The 27,498-nt window shown below is 41.5% G+C and overlaps 2 protein-coding genes across 3 annotated transcripts in view; one reads left to right on the top strand and one right to left on the bottom strand.

The window, feature by feature from the left end:
- tshr (thyroid stimulating hormone receptor) overlaps positions 1-10,693 on the top strand; it is a 67,703-nt gene extending 57,010 nt beyond the window's left edge. The window contains exon 12 of the mRNA XM_080202103.1: positions 10,675-10,693. Coding sequence (XP_080058229.1) covers positions 10,675-10,693 — 19 coding nt within the window. The remainder of the gene's footprint in view (positions 1-10,674) is intronic.
- gtf2a1 (general transcription factor IIA, 1) overlaps positions 8,918-27,498 on the bottom strand; it is a 48,587-nt gene continuing 30,006 nt past the window's right edge. The window contains exons 4-10 of one of the 2 annotated variants that reach the window (XM_080202220.1): positions 27,011-27,069; positions 25,367-25,457; positions 23,954-24,102; positions 21,871-21,975; positions 20,908-21,156; positions 18,769-18,858; positions 8,918-10,855 (exon numbers count right to left, since the gene is read on the bottom strand). In XM_080202220.1, coding sequence (XP_080058346.1) covers positions 10,748-10,855; positions 18,769-18,858; positions 20,908-21,156; positions 21,871-21,975; positions 23,954-24,102; positions 25,367-25,457; positions 27,011-27,069 — 851 coding nt within the window. In that variant the 3' untranslated portion in view covers positions 8,918-10,747. Of the gene's footprint in view, positions 10,856-18,768; positions 18,859-20,907; positions 21,157-21,870; positions 21,976-23,953; positions 24,103-25,366; positions 25,458-27,010; positions 27,094-27,498 lie in introns of both variants that reach the window. The other variant, XM_080202219.1, reaches the window with a different exon arrangement.

The raw sequence follows: 27,498 nt of genomic DNA, 5'->3' as shown, positions 1-27,498 counted from the left end.
CTTTGTTAAACATACGGATTCTATTCCCAATTGTAAAAACCAGAAGAGTCAGACTAAAAAAAGCAAGGAAATATTTGCTGAAGAAGTGTTTGAATTTAATAGTTATGATCCAGTGGCGTGTTTCTGTCTTAAAATGTATTTGAGTCCTGTGTTATTGTAATGAAGGATTAAATAAACAGTGGACGCTTATTCAGTAGTCAGTCTGGGGACTGAAGGTTGCTCTGATCCAGCACTCGCTGGCTTCGAACCAAAACAAATGGATATTGGACGGCTGAACTTGGAAACAAAGGAACTGAGAAGCCTCAAGTTTAAAAATGGGTTTTAGAATACGCTTGCATGCAGAAGGTGGTTGTGGGATCTTGCTGTGCATGTGGCAGTATGGTGGCACAGTGATTAGCACTGCTGCCTCACAGTGCCAGGGACCCGGGTTCAATTCTGGCCTTGGGTCGTGTCTGCACGCTCTCCCCATGAGTTTCCTCCGAGTGCTCTGGTTTCCTCCCATGCTCCAAAGATGTGCGGGTTAGATTGATTGACCATGATACGTTGTTCCTCAGTGTCAGGGGATTAACAGGGTAAATATGAGGGGTTGCAGGATTAGGGCCTGGGTGGGATTGTGGTCGGTGTGGATGCGCTACAGGGATTCTATGATTCTATGCCATGTTACAGTAAGAAATTTCACAACACCACTTTAAAGTCCACCTGTTGAAGGAGCAGCGCTCCAAAAGCTCGTGATGCCAAACTGGAGCAGCACATTGGTAGAGTGGTTAGCACTGCTGTCTCACAGCTCCAGGGACCTGGGTTCGATTCCCAGCTCGGGTCACTGTCCGTGTGGAGTTTGCACATTCTCCTCGTGTCTGCGTGGGTTTTCTCCGAGTGCTCCGTTTTCCTCCCACAGTCCAAAGATGTGCAGGTTAGGTGCATTGGCCATGCTAAATTGCCCCTTAATGTCCTGGGATGCGTAGGTTAGAGGATTAGCAGGTAAATATGTGAGGTTATGGGCCTTGTTGTCAGTGCAGACTCGATGGGCCGAACAGCCTCCTTCTGCACTGTAGGATTCTACGATACATTTGTGGGACATGGGCGTCACTCACTGGCCACATCTTTTGCCCATCTCTAGTTGCCCTTGGAGGGCAGTTGGGAGTCAACCACATTGCTGTGGCTCTGGAGTCACACGTAGGCCAGACTGGGTAAGGAGAGCAGATCCCGTTCCCTAAGGGACATTAGTGAGCTGGATGGGTTTTTCTGACAACGGTTTCATGGTCATCCGTAGATTCTTAATTCCAGGTATTCTTTATTGAATTCTAATTCCACTCTCTGCTGTGGCGGGATTTGAACCTGGGTCCCCCAGAACATTAGCTGAGTTTCTGGATTAATAGTTTAGTGATAATACCAGTGAGCCATCACCTTCCCTAAACTGCATTATTCAGATCAAATGTTCTTAAACAGTTGATGTGAATAATGCAATGGTATCATTTATATAGGCTTTCAACAAACCTTTGATAAAGTGCCACTTAGCAGGTTGCCAGGAATGCTGAAGCCCTTAGAACAGAGAAGCACGGCAGCATGGATACAAAGTTGGATGAATGACAAAAAACATTATGGGATTGGAGGTTGGAATACAGTGGGCTTCCCCAAGGGTTGGTAATCGGACAAAGGTGACTTATCTCATTCAGTTTAAGCTGAACTCCCAGCCAAGCAGCTGAGCTGAAATAGCGCAACATTAATTACATTACCTATTCCCTGCTGGAGGAGATTTAATCACATCATCAAACCTGGGCATGCTTGGATTCAGAATCTAGGCTTGATAACTTTCTCAGTGGGTTCTCCTAATGCAAAACATAGATTTTGCCAGAGTTATGAGATTAGTTGATTCTGGTAATGGAGTTTTAAGAGACAGGGATGTTGCATTGGGGCGGGGTTAATTTCAAGTATTTATTTTTTGGGGAGATACTTTGAACATTTTTATTGTCAGTACCACTGATTTACTGGATATAAATTAACAATTTAAATTTGGACCTGCAGAGCAGTTTCAAAACATACAGATAGCACAAAAATGTGGAAATATTGTGAAGTGAGGAAAATGGTAAAGACTTCAAGAACGGCACAGTGCCACTGTGGTTAGCACTGCTGCCTCGCAGCGCCAGGGACCCGGGTTCAATTCCGGCCTCGGGTCACTGTCTGTGTGGATTTTGCACGTTCTCACCGTGTTTGCATGGGTTTCCTCCTGGTGCTCTGGTTTCCTCCTACACTCCACAGATGTGCAGGTTAGGTGGATTGGCCATGCTAAATTGACCCTAATATTGGCAGGGTAAATATAAAAAGAACAATACAGCACAGGAAACAGGCCCTTCGGCCCTCCAAGCCTGCGCCACTCATGCTTCCAACTAGACCATTCGTTTGTATCCCTCCATTCCCAGTCTGTTCATGTGGCTATCCAGATAACTCTTAAACGATCCCAGCGTGTCCACCTCTACCACCCTGCTTGGCAGCGCATTCCAGGCCCCCACCACCCTCTGTGTAAGGTACGTCCCTGTGACATCTGTGTTAAACCTTGCCCCCTCACCTTGAACCTCTGACCTGGGAAGAAGTTTCCTACTGTTCACCCTATCTATGCTCTTCATAATTTTATACACCTCTATTAGGTCGCCCCTCAGCCTCCGTCTTTCCAGGGAGAACAACCCAGTTTACCCAATCTCTCCTCATAGCTAAAGACCCTCCATACCAGGCAACATCCTGGTAAACCTTTTCTGCACTCTCTCCAAAGCCTCCACAACCTTCTGGTAGTGTGGCGACCAGAACTGGACACAGTATTCCAAATGTGGCCTAACCAACGTTCTATATAGCTGCAATATGTGGGATTATGGGAGTAGGGCCTGAGTGAGATTGTGGTCGGTGAAGACTCGATGGGCCAAATGGCCTCCTTCTGCACTGTAGTATTCTATGATTCCACATGGGGTTAGAGGGATAGGTCCTGGGTGGGATTGTTGTTGGTGCAGGATTGATGGGCCAAATGGCCTCCTTCTGCACTGTAGGGATTCTATGAAGAGGACAGACAGGTTGGTGGAACGGACGCCATAGAGCAAAGTGTAAAGTAAAAAAGCCAGATTTGCACAGCAAGCACAAGACATCTCAAAGTGTTTTAGAACCAACAAAGTGCCTTTCGGAGTGTAGTCACTGTAGGAAACACAGGATCAAATTTGCACACAGCAAACTGCCACAAACAGCTATGCCATGACCACAGATAATTTAGTTTTGTGTGGTGTTGATTGAGGGATGAACATGGGGATAACTCTGCTGCTCTTTCTTCTTCAAAGTAATGCTTTGGGAATTTTTACATCCACCTGAGCAGGCAGCTGGGATCTCAGTTTACCATCCCACCCTAAAGTACTCCCTTAGTGCTGCAGTGGAATGTAGCCCTCAGATGGGACTGGACACCAGGATCTTGTGATTCATAGAATCCCTACAGTGCAGGAAGCTATTTGGTATGTTGAGTCTGCACCCACCACAGTCCCACCCAGACCCTATCCCCATAACCCCATGTATTTATCCTGCTAGTCCCTCTGACACTAAGGCTCAATTTAGCATGGTCAATCAACCTGATCTGCACATCTTTGGGGTGTGGGAAGAAACTGGAGCACCCCGAGGAAATCCACGCAGACATGGGGAGGATGTGCAAGCTCCTCGCAGAGTGACCAGGAATTGAACCCAGGTCCTTGGCGCTGAGAAGCAGCAGTGCTAACTACTGTGTCACCAAGGATTCAGGTACAAGACTGCTATCAATCGCTATGGGCAGCACGGTGCCAGGAACCTGGGTTCAATTCCAGCCTTGCGTGACAGTCTGTGTGGAGTTTGAACATTCTCCCCATATCTGCATGGATTTCCTCCAGGTGCTTCGGTTTTCACCCACACTCCAAAGATCTGTGGGTTAAGTAGATTGGTTGTGCTAAATTCTCCCTTAGTGTCCCAAGATTAAGGGAATTACTGGGGTAAATACATGAGGTTAAGGGGATCAGCCCTGGGTAAGTTGCCCTGCCAGAGAGTTGGTGCAGGCTCGATGAGTTGAATAGCCTCCATCTGCACTGTAGAGGATTCTGTGAACTAAGCCAGAGGTGACATGGAAGTGATACATTTTCATGGAAAGAACCAAAGGCAATATAAACCAGAGTGTAATTCTAAAGGGGCCTGGGGGTAAATATGAAATTCACTGAGGTGGCAGGACAGTTTGAAAAAGAATGGTTAAAATGGCATATTAGAATCATAGAACCTGACAGTGCAGAAAGAGGCCCTTCGGCCCATCGAGTCTGCACCAAACACAATCCCACCCAGGCCCTACCCCCATATCCCTACTTATTATAAGAATGTAAGAAATAGGAATGCAGCAGGCCCTATACCCATTAATCCCTCTAAGGTACGCATCCCTGGACACCAAGGGGCAATTTCTTAGCATGGCCAATCAACCTAACCCGCACATCTTTGGACTGTGGGAGGAAACCGGAGCACCCGGAGGAAACTCACACAGGCACGAGGAGAGTGTGCAAACTCCACACAGACAGTGACCCAAGCCGGGAATCGAGCCCAGGACCCTGGAGCTGTGAAGCAGCAGTGCTAACCACTGTGCTACCATGCCGCCCCGATATGGACCTTGGGTCTAATAAATCAAGGAGTGGAGTAAGGAAGTTATGACAAACTTTTATAAAACGCTGATTTGAAATTCCCTGGTGTATTCTGGGCACTGCACTTTACGAATTAAAGTTTTAGAGAGGGTGCATTAAAGATCTACAAGAATGGTTCTGGGGGCAAAGGTCATCAGTTACCCAGGTAACTATAATCAGTGGGTAGATTGGAGAAGATAGAGTGATTCAGCAGAAGGCTGAGGGGAAGCTTGATTGAGGTGTTCAAAATTCACAGGGGTCAGGATTTTCCCATCCTTCCGGCCACAGCATTACGGGGGTGCAGACCACACAAAGGTCTGTTGATCTCCGGCAGAAATCTCCAGCCTTGGGGCAAGCACAGCTGGAAAATCCCGACCAAGCGTTCTACAGAGCAGAGAGAGACTTCCCCATGAAGCACTGAGATTTAGTCTATTTATTTGTGTTGCAAGTAGGCTTACATTAACACTGCAATGGAGTTACTGTGTGAAAACCCCTTAGTCGCCAAACTCCTGTTCGGGTACATGGAGCGAGAATTTAAGATGTGGGTATGCCGGCGTTGGACTGGCGTAAACACAGTAAAAAGTCTGACAACACCAGGTTTTAGTCCAACCTATTTATTTGATAATATACTCACAAGCTTTCGAGGGACACCCTCTTCGTCAGGTGAATGGAGAGTTCTCTCCATTCACCTGACGAAGAGGGTATCCACCTGACGAAGAGGGTGTCCCTCGAAAGCTTGTGAGTATATTATCAAATAAATAGGTTGGACTAAAACCTGGTGTTGTCAGACTTTTTACTGCGAGAATTTAACACAGCCAATGCATCTAACCATCGGACTGTGGGAGGAAACCGGAGCACCCGGCAGAAACCCACGCAGGCACCAGGAGAACGTGCAGATTCTGCACAGACATTTACCCAATTCAGGAATCGAACCCAGGTCGCTGGCGCTATGAGGCAGCAGTGCTAACCACTGTGCTACCGTGAAAACAGATTGTCAAAAGGATCAAAGACAATGGCAACAAAATCTTTTTAACACACAATCTGAAATGTACTCCCTTAAAGGCTCAAAAGGGAATGGGATACAACACCTAAAGGGAAATAAAAATTGTAGGGCTACAGAAAAAAAGCTAAATTTAAAATATTTGCAATTAGAACCAGAGAGATGAGACTTTTTTTGAATAATGCAATAAGTTATGATCTACAATCAAGGTGTGGCTAGTGATAAACAGGTGACCTATATAAATAGAATCCCTACAGTGCAGAAGGAGGCCATTTGGCCCATTGAGTCTGCACCGACCACAATCTTACTCAGACCCTATTCCCATGAGCCCGCATATTTGTCCTGCTAATCCCCTGACACTAGAGTCCATTTAGCATGGCCTAACCCACACATTTTTGGACTGTGGGAGGAAACTGGAGCACCTGGAGGAAACCCAAGCAGACACAGGGAGAATGTGCCAACTCCACATACAGTGGCCCAAGTCAGGAATCGAACCCGGGTCCCTGATGCCGAAAGGCAGAAATGCCACTGTGCTGCCCCAGAGTTGGAAAGATTTATGAAGCAAATTTCCAACCGTTGGTCTTACATGAAGGAATACTCTCCATTTCATCCATTCTCTAGATGTAACTTACGGTCATCAACCTGAAACATTAACTGTTTTTCTCTCTTTCAGTCTCTTGCTCCACCAGAGATACTCCCCAGCCTCAGTATTTCCAGCATCTTCAATATTTTGCTTGTGTTAAGAATAATGCTGTCCTTCAGGAACACTGTGCTTCTCTGTTTACATTAAATCATGATGTGGGTATGCCGGCGTTGGACTGGCGTAAACACAGTAAAAAGTCTGACAACACCAGGTTTTAGTCCAACCTATTTATTCACCTGACGAAGAGGCTGTCCCCTCGAAAGCTAGTGAGAATATTATCAAATAAATAGGTTGGACTAAAACCTGGTGTTGTCAGACTTTTTACTGTGTTTACATTAAATCATGCCAGATTTAGTCGAACCTGAAAATTCCCAACACATCCTGAACTAAATTCAATGTTCAATTTTTGTCACAATGTCAGTTCGAAAGCAAATTTCCCCGGAGAATAAAATTGACATTGACTTTGACTTTCAATGGGCTGATGTTTCATTTGGTCTACAATGATAACAGGAGCATGATTTCTTTATATATATTACCAGCTAAGTTTACTTATTAGTGTCACAAGTAGGCTTACATTAACACTGCAATAAAGTTACCGTGAAAATCTCCTAGCCGCCACACTCCAGCACCTGTTCAGGTACACCAAGGGTGAATTTTAGCATGGCCAATGCACCTAACCAGCACATCTTTCGGATTGTGGGAGGAAACCGTAGCATCCGGATGAAGCCCATGCAGACACGGGGAGAACACGCAGTCTCTGACCCAAGCCTGGAATCGAACCCGGGTCCCTGGCACTGTGAGGCAGCAGTGCTAACCACTGTGATAATGGATGTTATTTTTAACATTATTGTGGTATTTTGTAAAGAAAACTGTGTGTGTGTCCATGATTACTTAAAACAGGTGAAGGTTGCCTGTGAGAACAGAGATGGAAGGGTAAAGGTGCTAGGTTCATGTATGTATAATGAGAGGTTACGGTGAGGTTAGATTTACAACAGATTGAATCTAAAATTTGCATTATAGGTAGGCACTTGGCTTTTCAGTTGTTGAATTTCAAACGGGAGTTTAGAATTGACAAGGAATCTTTACTACTTATAAAGGGTTATAGGTAAACAATAGAAAATATATTAAGTTTTACAGACTGAAAGTAGAAAAGTTGAGTTCAAATAAGTGCTAGAGAACTTCTGGAAATTGAGATGAAAGGAAAAACACATTTAAGGATTGATGTTTAGCTGAATTTTGGATGGTTATGTGGGAACATGTCTCAAGGCCAGATTGACATGGGGAGGTGTGAAAGTTTTGAATTGGAAGCTGCCATAGAATTTCAAGCTGTAAGGATTTGTCTCTCAAAGGAATTCCTTTCTGAACTTTTTTTTATTTCCAAACGTGTATAATTTTTTTAAGTCTTGTGACATCCCTTTATTAAAGTGACTGCAATTCTTTCTTTGGGTAAAATTACTGGATTTTATAGCAAATTCTAAAAGGGGGTTGTTGCCAAGAAGGTAGTCTACTTGTGTGTTTTACTAAGTGGGTTTTTTGAGGGTTGATCTGTAAGAATCTTAACTGTATAACTTTAATCTTATGTGCTTAAGCTTTTTTTCTAGTTAATAAATCATCTCATTTTTAAAATCCTCAAGGGGTTATTGAAATTTTATGCTTTTGGGGCCAGTAGTTCTTCCTCCTCATTTTCAAAAGTACAACATTTTCAAAACACAAAGAAAAAAGTTTATGATCAGAAAGGTTTCCCTCTGGGGTCTGATGTCCTCAAAGAACAAAGAAAATTACAGCACAGGAACAGGCCCATCAGCCCTCCAAGCCTGCGCCAACCATGCTGCCTTACTGAACTAAAACCTCTATCCTTCCAGGGACCATATCCCTCCATACCCATTCTGTTCATGTATTTATCCAGATGTCCCATAAAACTCACTACTGTATCTGCAATTCCACTACCTCCCCCTGCAGCGAGTTCTGGGCACCCACCACACTCTGTGTAAAAAACTTGCCTTGTACATTTGCTTTAAGTCTTGCCCCTTGCACCTTAAACTGCGCTCCCTAGTAATTGACTCTTCCACACTGAGAAAAAGTTTTGGCAAATGATAATCTGCCATGGTTGTAACACCAGCTCAGGTTGGAAATGTATTCATTTTCAAGGAAGTTGAGATTATATATACCCTTTGCTCCAGGTTGGAGAATTTGTTGGCAATAAAAGCAGAATTTAAAAACAGCAAATGACCAGTAAGTAAAACAAGTTGCTCCTTTTTCTTTTCCCAGATATCAGCCTCACCTACCCATCTTTATACTGCGTTCCTTTATTTTCCCTTTCTTGATCCACTAATCACTCCTCCTCTGGTAATGATTTTCACCAACACCGTTACCCATTGACTGAAAATTCACTGCTCATTGCCAACAACCTCTGTTTTCGTGTTATTTGAACACTCTGCCAGTAAACAAAATCACTGGCAAAATCACTGTATCAAATACTATCCTTTAGCCCATTGCCGATTTGGCTTCTCAGTTCGTGACCAATGTGTGGGATCATCAATAGGATAGACAGAGTGTAATTTTGGTAATATTTGCTCAATGAAAGTTGAAATACTCTATTGCAAAGCATTACAAATAGTGAACTTTTAATTTTTGTACAATGAATTGTCCAATTTTGAGCGATTCACAATATATTTGAAATGAAAAATATAAATTATAACAAAGCATTCATTCTCACTCAGTTTAAAATGTTGAAGCCAGGGTTAATTATATACATATATACACGCACACCCACCCAAACATCAATCTGAATCGAAACCTACAATGACCAAAGTCAAACAAGAGCCACATCTTGTGTTTGCAACTCATTTTCCCAGGCAAAATTACATGAAATCTAGTAAATTAAAGAAATGAACACAAACTTTAAGGGCATTTTTAATTAAAATTTTTGCAAAGGCAAAATACTTTTAAGTAACTTAAAATAGATCTTAGTACAACAAAATACTAAGTTCTCTAATTGTCTTACAAGCAGGGCCTTAAACGAAGATGACTATTTTTTATTAAGAACTTGATTTAAATGGTACAAGATGAATTATACAAACATAATAAATAGATTTCCCTCTTACACGTATGTACAACACCAGGTGACTAAGTAGTTGTGGGTAATAGAAAACAGATCAAGCAATGAACATTGTTTTTATTTCCTCCCAAATTGCCGTCTGGCCTCTGTTTTAATTTTTAAAAAGCAAAACTTTGTAAATGGTTGGCTTTGTATATCTTTTAAAAGGCGCTCAATTTTTTTCCTTTCACCGCTCCATGTGCAAACTCTGCCATTTCGTTCCCCTCATACCCAAGAATCATTTCAGTAATCGCATAATACTGTCTCCGCTGAAAACACAGTTAAAAGTGATGTCACTCTCATCATTTTTAAAAGGCAAATCCCCTTAACCTGCTGCTTTAATTTCCAAAGTCTTTCTCACAAGATTAGAAAATCATTACATTAAACCAATGGGGATAAGAAAAGGAGAGAGAAAAAAAACACAAAACAGGCATGATGATTCTACGAAAACCTAATATTACAGTTAAAAGTAAAAATCGTCAATTAAAATTAAACTGAGCATTGATCAACAGTATAGTGTGATGTGCCACATAGGTGAAATGGAGAAAAATTAAAACTATGGAACGTGTCTGCAAAAGGAACACTTGATAACAGCACTATATATAAGAGCACAGTTTGGTATGTTCCGTCTCTGGGATCCAGCCGATTTTCAAAATTATCACAGGTATGGTGTGAAGACAATAGTTTCTGAAGAGTCCGTCTCAACTATATTGCATACCGTAATGAAATCACAGCATAAAAAAGGTAAACGGAATACGTGTCTAGGTTATCAAACTGTTTAAGCAAGTCAAAGTCATCTATCAACTTTGTTTTACTTTTAAAATATATCAGCCATTGTTACACTTTTAAGAATGTATTGGTCCTGGGTCAGGAAGTTATTCAATCGCTACACAGATGTGAAGGGACTTGAATTTACAAGGTCTTTCTTCCCCAGCTATAAACCTCCCCTATAAAATAACCTTTATTTTAAACTTTTAATTATTTCAGTTTCTCTGCAGTTCAAATTACAGCACTTAGCACAAAGCACAGTGACTGGGTCCGCTAAACGCTTTCTCCTTAGAAGAGTCTTGCTTGATGTTTTGTAAACTCGCTAGCTCGGTAGATGATAATTCATCAATCAGCAAGCAGTGACTGTATTATGGTATGACTGATAGTTAAGCGTTATCTTTTTCTCTTTGTAAAATGTTAGCCATTTCAGTGGCAAGGCTTTTCCCCACGTAACGTAGTGTTGTACAACTCAGTAGCTTGGGTTCCAGTAGTTCTGTATTCTTTTCACTTGCAGGCTTCGTACTTCAGTTTAAGCGCACATTAGTCCAGTCCGATGAGCCTGTCCTTTCGCAAAAGGATCTCAATTCTTACCACTCTGCATCTCCGATGGCTTTGGAAAACACATAATCTCTCCCATTCAGGTTCATGATCCCATCCTTCAGGTGGAACTTCCACTTATTCTTACTCCGGTGGATCTAAAGATACAACAAACACCATTAAGGAAGACGGACATTGCTACAGAAGGTAACACATACAACAGCGCTGCTCTTCCAACTGTCTCACCTTCTGAATGTGCCGACTCTTGCTGGTAGAAACACATCGGCCTGAATCTTACCACCCGTTCACACCAGTGGGATTTTCCCATCCTGTTGCAGTGAGCAGAGATTTGGCTAGTTGTCAAATTCTCCAACCTCACTGCAGCGGGAGCGTGGCGTGATCGGCTGGTAAGATCCCACCCAACAACTCCCTTGCTGTAGTTTCTACCAGCGACAAAGACCAGAACAGCATCACCTCCAAATTACACACATACCCAATCAGGGATATACACTGCCCATGGCCTCAAACACTGGGTCAACATTCTGAAATTGCCTATCCAGTATCACTGTTAAAACATTGTGACTACCCACAGCACAATCATCACCAGGAGTGAAGCTGTTCAATAAGAAAGTTCACTCCTGTGTTCTCAGAGCAACAAAGAAAGGGCTTTGCCAGCGTCACCCACATTCTGAATTCTGTTGCAAAGGCCCTCAAAATCCTCCCCAATCTCCCTTTCATTATGTGCTCGTTTGATTTGCAACATAAGGCAACAAAGATCTGATATTGGAAGGCTGGGATCAATGATCTTTAGCTCTTCTTGGACTTTTTCATTTGCCTGTGTATGAACCGAGATGTTGAATACCAGAGAGCTATTCCGCTATGAATGGAATCATAGCAAAGCCCATTCCCATCATCCTAAGCAGCAGCATCTGTTGGAAAGTCAACAAGAGCAACAACTGTCACCAATTTATCTCTTGTTAACACATGGTCCTGGTACACCACCCAAACTGTCTCTCTGGCAAAGAACAGCAAACTCAACACCGACCAGAAATCAAATTTAGCTCCGTCCTTCCTTACAGCTCAGTGATCCTTGTGTTGGAGTTAGAAGGAACTCTTAACAAGTTATCGCCAACAAGAAAGAAACCAACCATTTTTCCTTGACATTCAATAGCATTACCATTACTGAAACGTCCACGATCAACATTCTGAGTTGGCCAGAGGCTGGGAATTCTGCACCAAGAGACTCACGTCCAGAGTGCCCAAAGTCTATCTATCATCTTTAAGTCAGGAGTGTGATGGAATACTCTCCACTTTCTGGTTGAGCTCCAACAAATTAAAAAATAATCCCAATCCAAGACAAAGCAGCTTGTTTGGGACCCATCCACCACAGAAAGCTTCCACTCCCTTCATCACCAGTACAGTGGCAGCAGTGTGTACCATCTGCAAGATGGTACATACACACTACAGTAATTCACCAAAGACCACAGCACCTTTCACACCCATGATGTCTACTTCCTAGAGAAGAACAATAAAAACAAGGAAACATCACCAGCAGCAAATGCCCTCTCCAATTTTACACCATGCTGACTTGGAACAACATCATTGTCCCTTCTCTCAGTGAAAACCCTAGAGTCCCTCCCTAACAGCACCAATGGACTGCGGCGATTCATGGCATCAGCTCACCACTACCTTCTCTGGAGCAACTAATGTTCAGTAATGCCTTTGCCAGCACCATTTACATACCAAAAATGAATTCAAGGGAAATTCAACACTATTACTGATGGACTGAATTATCGACATTTGCTCACAACTTTTAAACTGAAGTTCTTAGTGTGAAATATCAGATGTTAACAAGGAATCTTCTGCTTTATAGATCAAGCACGAATTGGAGTTCAATGGATTAAAATTGACTCAAAAATAAGGTTTAAAATTGGTTTAGCTTTCAGAGATTAGCTTAGCCACTGTGGCAGCAATCGAGAGGGCAAACTACAAGTTACTTTCCAAAGAAAAGTTAAGAGAATTAGTAGAATACAAAGATGATTAAGTACATGCCAGAGATTTTGGACAGTCTAGCAAGCTGCTTGAGAAGCTAACAAAAGGAATATTCTATTTTTCTTTATAAATACCTAAAACAAATGTATGTGCTGAACGGAATGGCATGTTAAGACTTTTTACAATTCATTCAACACAGTATCTGCCAAAATAAATCACATGCCTTATTTTAACCATATATATTCATCCTTTGCTTTTTCTCCCCACTACACTTTGGTTTATAGTCAGTGTGCAGTGACAATCTCAATGTGAAAATAAATCTTTGAAAACCAAATGTGTTGATAAATCTTTATTCCTTTATCAGATTTGCAAAGCCAATGCACAGATTGGACAGACCAAGTCCTTATTCATCTCCTTTCTTGCTCCAAAAGCCAATTCACATTGAATACAATTCATGGTCTCCACAAGAGAGACATACTAGATCCAAGTTTACAGGAAGACATTTACACCTGATCTATTAAATGAATTTCAATTCCACCAAATGCCAAATTGCCCCACCCACAAGATACATACTGCTAGTCAGTTACTTGTCCTGGCAGTCTATTTGTTTCTAGTAACTATGGAAATGGACCAACTCTTCAGTCTTCACCCTCTTATCAAGGTGCATGCACAATAGCACCCTCTAACAGGGTCTGCGGCCGGCTTCCCAGAATGAATAGACTTCGTCCAGTCCTTCTACTGGCAAGAATTACACTTTGCCTTTTTTTTTGAATCGCTATAAGGTAGTGTCTGGAGCTCATCCAGAAAATGGGTGCAATTCTCTCCTGTTTTCACACTTGTTCAGCACTTAGCATTTTTTTGATAAGATTGCCCCTGTGGTGATCGCAGATATGCTGCATTTGTTGAAGGCTAATAATAATCATGTTAGCGAAGGAAGATGATGATATAAGTGGAGCCAATCAGAGCAAACACTAACTAGCCTTCCTCTTTCAGATGTTGGCTGTCTGAAATGTTACTTTTATTCTAGATTACCAGTATTCGGTCTCCTCTTAGTTCCTTTCTTAGTTAAAAAAAGACAGTTGCTCAAATCTAAACTCACGTACCCACACCAGAATGAACAGACCCAAAAGCAAAAAGCCAGTTAGCTTTCACCACACGTGACGAAATACAAAATGGCACTTGTAAATATAATTGTAAAAATGTGTCTTGTTACTCATAGGAACAGTGAGGAGACGGATGGTCTTGATACCACATTAGAGCAGTATCATTACAGGACAGTTGAGACTGATGATTTTGTGCAACCAAGATTCTTAATTGAAAGTAGACTTTATTTTTCTTGTGAATGTCACCTATTTGAGAAAAGATAGTTTCAATCCATTTTATTTTCTAGGAATGATTAAATTTGAAATAATTCCAATCTTGAACCTAAATACTAGAAGCTTAGGAGACCTGCAACAAAAGCCTCCATTAGACTGAAACTGAGTAAGATGGCTGCAAGAAATACAATGCACAATAACCCTGTTTAGTTTGGCATGTACAAAAATTGCATTATGAGAACTTAAAAGGGTCACAAAACCTCTTTGTACAGACTTGCTCATGTATTAAGTGCGACTGAATACAGGCACCATCAATATCCAGGTATTAAGACTCTGTACTTTTCTGCTTGCGTAAAGACAACTTCAAAATTCAGCGAAGCATTTTCCTCAAGTGGGACTAGCAAAGTGTTTGAACAGCTGGAGAAAAAGTAAAAGGGGATTGGAGTTTCCACTTGGTTATGCTGGTTCTCAAGGCATCGTCTGCCTGAAATTGCTGCATAAAAGGTCACAGCAATTTTTAAAGTGCAGTATATGTCAGTGCATATTGAGTTGCCTTGATCTTTTGCACTGGTCTAATCCAAACTGATGAGAGGTCACCTGGCCCACAAAACTGACCATGTCACCCAGGACAGATTAATGGCTATTGGGAATTGAACCTAATACAATTTATTTGCAGGCTTCGAGGGTACACTGAATCTGAAGTTGTTACACTGGACACAAATCAGCATTTTAAAAGCATGTGAATGTAATTTTTTGTTACTTGCTAAGAAACTGAAGAGTGAGCAGTTTCAGCACACTGTTTTATATGATCCAGCCAGATATAGTGGTGAATGTCTAAACCATTCAAGTCTGTCCTTGGGTGAGGGACAGCAGATTAGAGCTGTGCCAGGGAAATAGCCACAATGAGAGAAAATGAAGGTTTTATTGTGGAGTAAGGAATCTGAGATGGAGGTTTTTTTTATTTCATGGGATGTGGGTGTGGCTGTCTAAGCCAACACTTTTACTGTCTATCCTTAACTGCCCTCAAGGATATACTGTTAAGTCACCTTTTTGAACAGTATGTGGTGTAGGTACACCCACTGTGCTGACTGGGAATGAGACCAGAATTTTAACCTGGAAACAATGAAGGAATAGTTCCAGGTCAGCAGGATGGGACCTTGCAGTGGTGGTGTTTCCAAGCATCTGCTGCCTTTCTCTTCTAGGTGGTAGAGATTGTGGGTTTGCACTGTAGGGATTCGATGGTTTGGGAGGCGCTGTTGTAGCAGAATGTGCAGTTCAGTAGCTGCAAAAATGTATGGAGGGCCAAAAGCTAGACAGCTAGGATTTTAGTGCAGTTATAGGAGAATTGGGCATAGTCTTTTCCTTGGTGCGGCACAGGAGGTAGAGTTGGAATAAGGAAGGGGACTACGGTGAGCGATACATGCAATAGATCAGAGATGGCCTTCTCTGTGATTGATACGATGGGAATAGCAAGGTTACGTGGGCTGGGCGTGAACGATTTGAGGAGTTCACATGGACAGAGTTATTAAGAGAGTGCAGTGAATTCAGAAGGCAGAAAGCATAATGAGTTCAGATGGAGACTGAAATCACTGAGGGTGAGAGGTCATTCTGCACAGAGGCAGGAGAGCGATGAAGATATCTCAGTGAGAACATTCTTATTGGATGAATAGTGGAGAACAAATATACTTGAGCGCACACTGTAGGTTATCGAATCAGTGCAGCACTCAGAGCGGTGGTGTCTTTTGCCTGACATTGAACCTCATATGGGTATAATAGGAGGTTGAAGGTTAATTTGATCCATGAGGGTACAACGTTAAAATTAGTTGATAGGGTAGACATGGAGAAACCATTTCTGCAGTGGAGGAAATCAAAAACAAGGGATTTCATGTTAAAAGTTAACAGCTAGGTCTTTCACAATTCAAGCATTGCTTCCTCAATTTTGCATTCCAAGCTGGAGGTAAAGACCTATGTTAACTGACCAGAATTGGAAAGTAGGTGTTGAGAAATTAAATCAACATTCTGGATTTTCACCCAATTAGCTCTGTTGCCAGTAGGAAATTTCACAGGCATTCTTCATCGATTTCTCTGAGTTGGTCAGTACTATCAGCAATTCAGTTATGACGGGAAAAAATATATACTTATGGCCTGACAGAGGAACTGATTTACTGCACATGAAGGCCTTTTTCACAGCTTTAATTTTTTTTACCCAATTTAAGGAGTGTTATAATCCATAGCCACGTGCATCCTTTCAAATGCTAATAGTGTGTGCAAATCAAGGCAATCTGCCCAAGCACAAAATCTAAGCCATGCATTTGTTTAATGACTACCCAATTTTCCAGTTGGTTTACATTTCAGACAGGTTTGTAAAAGAAAATAAGAGGAGAATGCCAGACACTAACGTGCAAAAAGCTACAACCGCAAGCCGGTCAGGAACAGACCGCAAACAAGCTTAATGCAGTCAATTCTAATTTGAATCAGGCACCATCAAACCCAAGAGTACAGCGCTTGCCTTCAAAAGCAAACCTCTTACAAATCAACAGAATAACTCTGCCGATACCCAGAAAGTGGGTAACGTTTCAAAATTCCAGATTCCACAAACCCCCAAATCAGATTTTCTCCAGAATGTTAAAATAAACCAACCCCTCTCAAGTTTTGTAATGTGTGATTAATGACAGCCTGCAAGTGTTTTTCATTCATTTTATGTGAATCTCAGTAATATGCCATCAATATTATTAGCACATACTGACTAAAACCGTGCCCTGTGATGAGTTGAAACTCTGCCTGCCAGATGTGCCTGTTTGTTTTACTTGGTATAAATTTCTGTTTTAAGTTTCACTGTGATAATATAAATGTAATAAATCAGTATAAATATAATAAATCAAACAAGACATATGGCCCTAAATGCTCAACAGTCAAACATAGGCACATCATCAAACTCCATGAGGTGGAACTGCCCTTGGTGAATACTCAAAGACATTGACATCAACAATCATGACTTGGGTATTGCTGTTCAACTGAACACTTACTAATTTGTAATAGATCATTGTTTTTATACCACCGCTGTACTTTGTGTTAATAAGAGTAACATTCAAGCATCACTTTTTGCTTATATTTTGTTAAGTTTATAAATTTCTAGCATTATTAATTTATGGGTTTTGGGAGTAACCAAGTCAACAGCGCAGCAGATTGCTGAGATATTGCTGTCACTGTCAGGAATGGCTTCTTCCAGGATCTAAACAATCTTTGGATAGTTTGAGATTTCACTTTTCTAAGTACGAGTATGAAGATTACCTAAAGTTGCTGTGATTCAATGCTGTGGAAGACTTCAACCAGATTACATGCCTACTTTAGACAATGCCAATGCCTTACTCCCAACTTGGGCACATCTGACCTAACTCATGCTTCCTACATACCATCTCAAAATGGTGTTCTCCTATGCTCATTGCCTGAGGGAACAACGAAATTGAGCACGTTTGTCCACTGCTGCTATTTACTTTGGAAATGTTGAGTTATCATGCAGTTATACTGTTCATAGAGAAGGAAAGGAGAGAGTGCAGAACGTAGTGTTACAATCATAGCTAGGGTGTAAAGAAAGATCAACTTAATGCAAGGCAAGTCCATTCAGACAGCAGCAGGGAAGAAGGCATTCTTGAGTCAGTTGGTACATGGCCTCAGACTTCTGTATCTTTTTCCCAAAGGAAGAAGGTGGAAGAGAGAATGTCCGGGATGTGTGGGGTTCTTAATTATGCTGGCTGCTTTGCCAAGACAACAGGAAGTGTAGACAGAGTCAATGGATGGGAGGTTGGTTTGCGTGATGGATTGGCTACATTCACGACCTTTTGTAGTCCCTTGCGGTCTTGGGCAGAGCAGGAGCCATGCCAAGCTGTGATACAATCAGAAAGAATGCTTTCTATGGTGCATCTGTAGAAGTTGATGGGAGATTGCAGAGCTCTGAGATGCAGAGGGATCAGGGTGTCTTCAGTGCATGAATCGCAAAAGATTATTGTGCAGGTAGAGTAAGTAATTAGGAAAGATAATTGAATGTTATCATTTATCCTGAGGGGAGCTGAATACAAAAGTAGGGAGGTTTTGCTTCAGTTATATGGGACACTAGTAAAACCACATCTGGAATACTGTGGACCGTACTGTCACCTCATTTAAGAAAGGATGTAGATGTGTTGGAAGCAGCTCAGAGAGGTTTACCAGCCTAATAGCTGCATTGGGCAGGTGGCCTTGAGAAGTTGAATAGATTAGATTTGTGTCTGCTGGAGTTTAGAAGGGCAGGAGGTGATTTGATTAAAACATACAAGATCCTGAGGGGTCTTGACAGGGTGGAGTAGGGAGAATGTTTCCTCTTGTGGAAAAATCTAAAACCGGGGCCACTATTTAAAAATAACAGCTCACCCATTTAATATGGAGATAAGGGGATTTTCTTTTCTTTGAGGGCGCAAAGTCTTTGGAACTTCCTTCCTGAGAAGTTGGTGGAAACAGGCTCTTTGAATATTTTTAAGGCAGAGTTGGATAGATTTGTGGTAAGCAAGGGGGAGATAGGTTGTTGGGGATGCAGATTTGAGCTTACAACCAGATCAGCCATTATCTTATTAAATGATAGAGTAGGCTCAAGAGGCTGAATGGCTTGCTGTTTGTTCGTTTGCTCGTAGACGTGTACACAGAAATTTTCCATGAAGCATACAACACTGATGAGGATTTTCAACCTAAATAAGATCTAGTGCAAGCCTCCGTGCTATTATTTGGGTTCTCACCTTATCATACTGGCATACAACAACATTTTCTGTGTCAAAGAGTTCTTGGCCCTCTTCATCACTGACATCATCTTCACTATTCAGAGGTTCCTAGGAGAGCCAGTGAAAGCAATTAATGTGCAATTTAAACAAAGTACACCAGCTGCAGAGATCAGTCAAATTAAGCCTGAAGGGAGGAAAGGCGCACATGCATGCAGAATCACAGAATCCCTACAGTGCAGAAGAGGCCATTTGGCCCATTGCATTTGCACCAACTCTCGGACAGAGTATCTTCCCAAACCATGTCCTATCCCTGTAATCCCACACACACTTCCCATAGCTAATCCCATCTAACCTGCACATCCTGTGACACTAAGGGGTAATTTAGAATGGCCAATCCACCTAACCTGCACATCTTTAGACTGTGGGAGGAAACTGGAACACCTGGAGGAAACCCATGCAGACACGGGGAGAATAAAAAACCACACAGTTGCCCAAGGTTGGAATTGCTCCTGGGTCTCTGGAACTCAGATACAGAATGTGCTAACTACTGTGCCACCATGCCACTGTAGTTTATTTGCATGTTGTGAGGTAAGGGTTTTCTGGATAGTTTAGGCACTAAAAGCTCTTTTAATTCCACAAGAACTCTAATTCAGGTGGTTTTGGGCCAGATAGTATGTTATCTTTTCATCCGGTAACAGATTTTTAACAGATAACTGATTCCCTGAAAAAAAGACTTACATTTATGTATGTCTCAAAGTGCTTTACGACTGAAGAAGCACTTTTTGAAGTGTAATCACTGTTGCAATGTAGGAAACCGGCAGTCAATTTGCACACAGCAAGCTCCCACAACAGCAATGTGTACATTTCTGGTCACCCTATTATAGAGAGGATATTATTAAACTACAAAGAGTGCAGAAAAAATTTACTAGGATGCTACTGGGCCTTGATGGTTTGAGTTATAAGGAGAGGCTGGATAGATGGGACTTTTTTCTCTGAAGCATAGAAGGCTGAGGGATAATCTTATAGAGGTCCATAAAATAATGAGGGGCACAGATCAACTAGATGGTCAATATCTTTTCCCAAAGGTAGGGAAGTCTAAAACTAGAGGGCATAGGTTTGTGGTGAGAGGAGAGAGATACAAAAGTGTACAAAGGGGCAATTTTTCACACAGAGGATAGTGAGTGTCTGGTACAAGCTGCCAGAGGTGGTAGTAGAGATGGGTACAATTTTGTTTTTTAAAAAGCATTTAGATAGTTACATTGGTAAAATGGGTAAAGAGGGACATGGGCCAAATGCAGGCAATTGGGATTAGTTTAGGGGTTTTAAAAAAAGGGTGGCATGGACAAGTTGGGCCGAAGGGCCTGTTTCCATGCTGTAAACCTCTATGACTTTATGACTCCATGAGATAATGGTGAGAACAATCTGTTTTCATGCTGTTGGAATAAGGGATAAATACTAGCCAGGACATCAGGGAGAACGCACCTACTCTTTTTCAAAATAGCAACATGGAAGGCTTTACAACAACCCAAGCAAGAGATGTGACCTTGGTTTAACATCTTATCCGAAAGGCAACTCTGACACTGATGTGCAGCACTCCCTCAGCACAGCCTGGCAATTCATTGTGTGTGGTTTGTTCATTCTTGATTATTCATTTTGTTATTTTTTAAACTTTAGTTGAGGTTTATCAAAGCATCCCAAAGCTGAACTTAACTGCCAGATGTCAATCAATATACAATAAGCATTGCATACATTTTTTAAATTCGAGAAGTCTCTTGTGAATTAGCGGTATTCTAACCCAGTATGAGGAACATACTGATTAAGAATGAAAGCCATGAGGATGGCGATGCCAGTGTTGGACTGGGGTGGGCACAGTAAGAAGTCTCACAACACCAGGTTAAAGTCCAACAGGTTTATTTGGAAACACATGCTTTTGGCGTGCTGCTGCTCCCTCATCAGTTGTGTCAAAGAACAGTGCTCTGAAAGCTCGTGATTCCAAATAAACCTGTTGGACTTTAACTTGGTGTTGAGATTTCTTACTAAGAATGACAGTGAAACTACAGTTTCGGTGACCTTTTTTGAAGCAGGTTTCAAGTGGCAAATGAAGGGATTTCCAGGATAATTTCAACATAAACCTGTTTTAAACACAAATTACATTACCTCTTCAACTTGTCCATCATCGCCAACCTCTTCCTTGTCCTTCTCTTCTTCCTCATCATCATACTCATCCTCCTCATCATCTTCATCTTCCTCTGAAGAAGTGTCCCCAGACCCATCTACTTGCATCACTAAAGGTGGCTGCTGCTGTGATTGCTGCTGCTGTGATTGCTGCTGCTGAACAGGAGCGGAGCTGTTTGTCTGACCCACTTGTGTGGAAGGGGTTGCTGTTACAGTGGTTGCTTGCATAACCTGAAAAGTTCATGTTAAAAATTGCAATTAAAAAACAGGTAGAATAGCATTATTATGCTCTTCCTGATCCTGAGCACACTTCATACAGAAAAGCAGGTAATTTGGAGAAATTTTAATGCTGCATATTGTCTAAGCTCATGTAAGCAACCTACACACTATATTCTGCACCCTCTCCTTTCCTTCTCCTCTATGTGCTCTATGAATCGTATGTTTTATCTGCATACATGCTAGAAACGATACTTTCCACTGTATACCAATACAGTAATAAATCAAATCAAATAAGCAATGAAATACAATCTTCAAGTAACCACTAAAACGTTCAAATGAATTCATGGCTTCTCTGGCTACCAGCAAGTGTTGAAATAGCCTTTTTTGTACTCTATGGGAATAACTGACACCAATGAGCAGAAGGTTAGGACTTGCTGCAAGGCTAGGAGGCAAGACTACAGTTAGGGAACACTAGCTTAATGGTAAAAACTGGGTGGCATGGACAAGTTGGGCCAATCGGCCTGTTTCCAAGCTGTAAACATGTCAAACACTATAAAGTGACTCAGCCAAAGGGTGTCAGATGACTTCCTTGATCAGGTTTCAGTGCATCCCAGTCAGACTGGAAGGAGACTGTGCAATTATAATGCCATTTTTGCATTCATGAAATAGCTCTAGTAAATAACATTGATTCACACTATCCCATCTACTCAGTTTTTAATGAATTACCTGTGTGTTTGAAGGAACTTTGTTCCCAGCAACAAGAATTTGTTGCGGTTGAATGATCACTCCAGTTTGCTGAGGGATAGTTCCAGGTGGCAGTGGAGCCAGCATCTACAGGGCAAGAGAGTAAATGAAGATTTATAACTACTCTTCACAGGATTTCAAGTTACATATATCTAAATAAAACATATATATGTGCAATCACTTTAATTGTTTCACATGACAGAAGATCAAATAAGATTATCTTTCGGTATTCACAGACAATTCTCTCTTTAATTATTTGAGAAGCAACTGACTGGAACTGCAAACTGCTATGGCAGTTTAATAGACAGAATTAAATAAACTGCAGCAAAAGCATATTATGTTTAAACAACATCAAAAGAATGCTATTTAAAAAAAAGCCGTATTTTAATAAGGAAAACCACGTGAACACCACAAGTAATTAGCATCGCTAACAGGAATTCACTCAGTTGACTCTTACAGCACAGTGTCCCTCATTGATAAAACTCACCCATTAAGTTTTGCAAACATTCAATGGGAACACAGAAAAAGAAATAGGCCACTCAGTCCCTTGAGCCTGTTCAGCCACAGGGAGGGGAGGCGGTGGCTTAATGGTATTGTTACTGGATTAGCAATCCAGAGACCTGGGAAACCTGGTTTGAATCCCACCATGGCAGATGATGAGATTTGAATTCAATTCTGGAATTAAAAGTCTAATGATGACCACGAAACCATTGTCGATTGTTGTAAAACCTACCTGATTGATGGAGGAAAATCTTCCGTCCTTAACTGGTCTGGACTACATATGATAAAGCAATATGGTTGACTTTTAAATGCCTTTTGAAATCAGGGCAGTTACAGATGGGCAATAAATGCTGGCCCAGCCAGTGACACTCACATCCCATGAATGAGTTTTTAAAAAGACTGTAGTTTATCTGTATCTTTAACGCTTTAGCTCTGCAACCTTTATTCAGTAAAAGTATTGCATGGCAGCCCCATCATAAGACACCGATTTCCTGTCAGCCAATTACAACCCGACTGAGATTGTGTTCCATAGCTGGTAGGAGTGGCAGTTGTAGCGAACATGCATCAATCTCTCTCAAACTAACAGCTAAAGGCATTTTCCACAAGCAAATCCACTCAAGAAAATGCCTGTCCTTCACTGCACCTGCAAGCTACCAGAATTAGATGCTCACACAGCACAAATGTAAAGTGTTAAAAAACAAATTGAAAAATGAAAACCTAAAAATTTTAAATGGAAATTCAGGCTTACTAACACAATACCTATTGAAAAATTATGATTCCTCCTGATTCGGAACAAAATGCAGTTTTTTTTAATTGACCCTCCTCTGCCTATTTCTCCTTGGTCTATAATTCATAAGTATGGCACATATAGTTTTTACAATTGCGTTAGAATGTTACCCTTCTTGATTTATTTTTGAAAGAGCTAGAACCATAAAACTACAGCAAGCGAAAACCATTTCACCACTGTTTAGGTGCTGAAACTTCCCATCCATTGACTCTGCCTACACTCCCCACTGCCTCAGAAAAGCAGCCAGCATAATCAAGGATCCCAAGCACACTGGACATTCTCTCTTCCACCTTCTTCTGTTGGGAAAAAGATACAAAAATCTGAGGTCACGTACCAACTGACTCAAGAACAGCTTTTTCCCTCCTTCCATCAGACTTCTGAATGGACCTATCTTATATTAAGATGATCTTTTTATACACCCTAGCTATGACTTTAACACTATATTCTGCATCCTCTCCTTTCCTTCTCTATGTATGGTATGCTTTGCATAGCAGGCAAGAAACAATACTTTTCATTGCACACTAATACATGTGATAGTAATATATCAAATCAAACAACTCCATCTGCCCTGGTGCACCTCCAAAGCTCTCATCTGCCTCTGCTTAGAATATTTACTTTCATCTTCATTAATGGCATGTAGTAGTCTGGAGTGGACACAAACTGGAGAAAAGCAGCAAGAAATTCATTCTTCACTTAGCATGACTACAGAATTTATTCACTTCCTTGCCAACATAAACTGGTACTAAGTCCAGATGAGAACTAATCAGTCTTACGCACCTGCTGTATGACAGGTGCCTGCACGCCACCGGACTGCATCTGTTGAATAACTTGCTGCTGAGTCACTGACTGTGCCAGTACAACTTGCTGGTGTGGCTGGATAAAGTAGTGGGCCCCATTAGGAGCTCGTACAACCTGCAGCAGTTGCCCTGTGAAAAAAACATGCCGTGTCTCACAGGTTTATACATACATCAAAAAGACAGATGAACTAAAAATGTTAGTTAGGCTTCTGCTTGTCATAGATCCTAAAGATCACAAATATGCAACAACTTATATTTACACAGCACCCTTGACAAAATAAAATGTTCCAAGTGCCTCACAGGCACGTTCCCAAATAAAATGAAGACGGCAGAGTGGATGATCAAAATGTTGGTCACAAAGGGGTAGGTTTTAAAGAGAGTATTATAGAGTCATAGATCATAGAATCCCACAGTGCAGAAGGAGGCCATTTAGCCCATCGAGTCTGCACACTTCCACACTTCCACCCCGCGCTATCCCCATAGCCCCATGCATTTACCCTAGCTGGTCTCCCTGACACTAAGGGACAATTTAGCACGGTCAATGCACCTAACCCACACTCCTTTGAAGTGTGGAAGAAAATGGAGCACCCGGAGGAAATCCATGCAGACACAGAGAGAAAGTGCAAACTCCACACAGATAATGATCCAAACCAGGAATAGAGCCCGGGTCCCTGGCACTGTGAGGCAGCAGTGCTTGCCACTGTGCCATCTTAACAAAGGAGTAGAAGGGTTGAGATATTTAAAAAGGAAAGTCCAGAGTTTAGGTGCACGGTATCTGAAGGTACAGCCACTAATGGTGATGTGATTATAATCATGGTTGAGAAAGGTGCCCAAATTGGAGATTGTAGGCATCACAGAATTGTCAGAAGATGGGGTGGGGCGAGGACAGGGAGGTACTTAAAAGCAAGGATGAAAATTTCAAAAATTGACATTTAAACAAGTACACTGGAAGCAAGAAATGCATTTATAAAATCAGAGCATTTAAGGAAAGCATCCAGACCATTGTGCTTTGAAACAGCGATATAATTTTATCCACCCTCCTTAGTTCTGAAAATGTTTCTTTTCCAACTATCCCCATTTGAAAGTTACTGCTGAACCTGTTCTCAGCCCCCCATCAGGCAGTGCCTTCCAGATATGTTGGGACATTTTTCCATCTTGACTACACACATTTCATCACAAGAGTCATCTCCTCAGACTGATCCAGCCCAACCCACCTCTGCCCTTTGTCACCAGGTTCTGACAGAATGGGAAATCTGATTGTAAGGTAGGAACGTTACAAATGAAAAGCACGAGTACAGAGGTTGTCATAAAATGGTATTTGTGGCCTTCCTGAACTTCACTAGCAACACAAAGGCTATAAGCATAACGGCTATAAATTAAGACTTGCTTATACCTGTGTTTGTTAATATTGGTCCATTAGAAAGCTGGTAGGGAGTTGGAACACCTGCTGGTAATGCTAGAGTTGCCGCAGTGGCAGCTGCGCTCTGCAAAATAAATGGAAAGAACGTTATTTGACTGATGAAAAGCAATTACAATGGAAAGATTTATTCAGCCCTAGGGTGCAAAAAAAAAATTCAGTTGCAGAGTAATGTGATGATATGCACCCTTGTAAAATAGTTTTGTGAAAAGATAAGCAACATTATTCGTCTTATTTTTCAATAGAAAGTACCAGTACAAGATAGTAAACATGGATTGCACATTTTATTATTGCGGAAGTTAAGCTGCATCCAATGAGCTTTTGTAATTCTAATAAGCACCAAGTCACTCGTGGAACAAAAGAAATCTAGAACCTACGGGGGTGATCTTACTAGCTTGTCAGCGAGGTGAGCCAGTAAGATTGGGAAGGGGCAGCAATGGCCAGAGTGGAAAGGGGATCGCTGATGTCTGGGGTGGCGATTGGGTTGACATTGTCTGTGCAATGGTGCTCCTAGAGCTCAGCAGCTGGCTTCCTGGCATGAATAGGTTCCATCCACTCCCCCTACTGGCAAGAATCACATCAGAGCCCATTTAATTTTCTAAGTGCCATACAATAGCGTTTGAGAGCTCACCCAAAAAATGGGAGCAATTCTCTCCCATTTTCATGTTCGTTCGGCACTTCAAATTTTTTTGGTAAGATGGCCCCCTTAACCTTTTCATCTTCCAACCTCCATCGTAATTTTTCAAAATTAAATAACAGAATAAGGTGATATGAAATATTACCCCAGGACTTTCAGAAATTGTAGGGCACAGGCCTTACAGGGTTCAAAACTCACACATTAAACAAAAGGAAATTTATCCCAAGACAAAGGAAGATTTGAGATGGAACAAACCCTGCTCCTGCATATCTCCTAGGAGATTATTCCTGAACAAAATTGACAGCAGCTCTCAAACAAATCATCAGTCCACAAAATGGGATGGAGATCTAAAAAGGGGAGGGGGAGAAATAAATTCACCTGACAACTGAAGCAGATCATAAGAAGTTTGCTGCTCTCACAAATAAACTGGAAAACCAAACAATTAGCCAACTGACGAGGTTTTTTTCAACATTCAAAAGCTGATACAACAGCAAAGGTGGATAACTAGGGTTCAATGCCATCTCCTGGCAGCAATTATAACACAGCATGGAATACAGAATATCCTGCCGTACAAACAGGAAGAGAGCTTTATGAAACTGACAGAAGTTCTGGCATTAGACTACAAACTCAAACTAAAGCAGCCAGAGGTAAACAGACAGGCAGTTTTATGCGACTGCCAACACTTAATAATTCATATCTTATCACCAGTAAAGACAGAAGTTAGCAAAGTCTTTTCAACTGCCTGCAATCAACTGAGTACTGGAAAGACTTGGCTGCAAAACAGCCTGACAATGCTTACTGCTGAAGTCCATGTGAATAGTGGTCATTTGAGTGGCCAGTACCCACTCTGTAGAAATGTACCCCAGCAACATTCAACACTTCCAGGAGAGGATGGAAGAGAAAATTGGCCAAAAAAAATATAGATATATATTACATAGTAAGAGAGAGAGAGTGTGTGTGTGCGTGTGTTTGTACATCCTTACCATGCCAGTTGGATTCATATGCTGTATTAGCTTCCCATCTTGCATAATAACTTGCGGTCCTGATTTATGAGAAGATGAGAAAACTATGGGATAAATTAAGCAAAGTGAAATACTGAAGTTAGTATTTAGAACATATTAACTCAGCAGGGTAAACGTATGGTTCTCAAGCTTTAATGTTTCATATACCAGATCCCCGAGTCAACAAAGAAGCATCTCCTTCAGAACCAAGTCATTTCAAGAGGTTGCCTTCCCTCCATACTCCCCAGAAATGTTTAAGGAATAATTACTCAAAAGATAAAACAGAGTATGTCTTAGCAGTTTATTCTGCTTCCTCAGGTCTTTTTACTTCCCTGCAGATGTGATATGACATCAGCCTACAGACCTGGTGCAGTTGGTACATCAGCTCTGTGGTAACTCTGACAAACTAACCCCAGGGCTTAATAGTTACAAGTACCACAGATAAAAATGTAATTCTAATTTCTAATATG

The sequence above is a fragment of the Carcharhinus amblyrhynchos genome, chromosome 14 (assembly GCF_965287045.1).
Source record: "Carcharhinus amblyrhynchos chromosome 14, sCarAmb.v2.hapA, whole genome shotgun sequence".
In the NCBI taxonomy this organism is placed as follows: Eukaryota; Metazoa; Chordata; class Chondrichthyes; order Carcharhiniformes; family Carcharhinidae; genus Carcharhinus; species Carcharhinus amblyrhynchos.
This window is presented reverse-complemented; position numbering and strand designations above follow the sequence as displayed.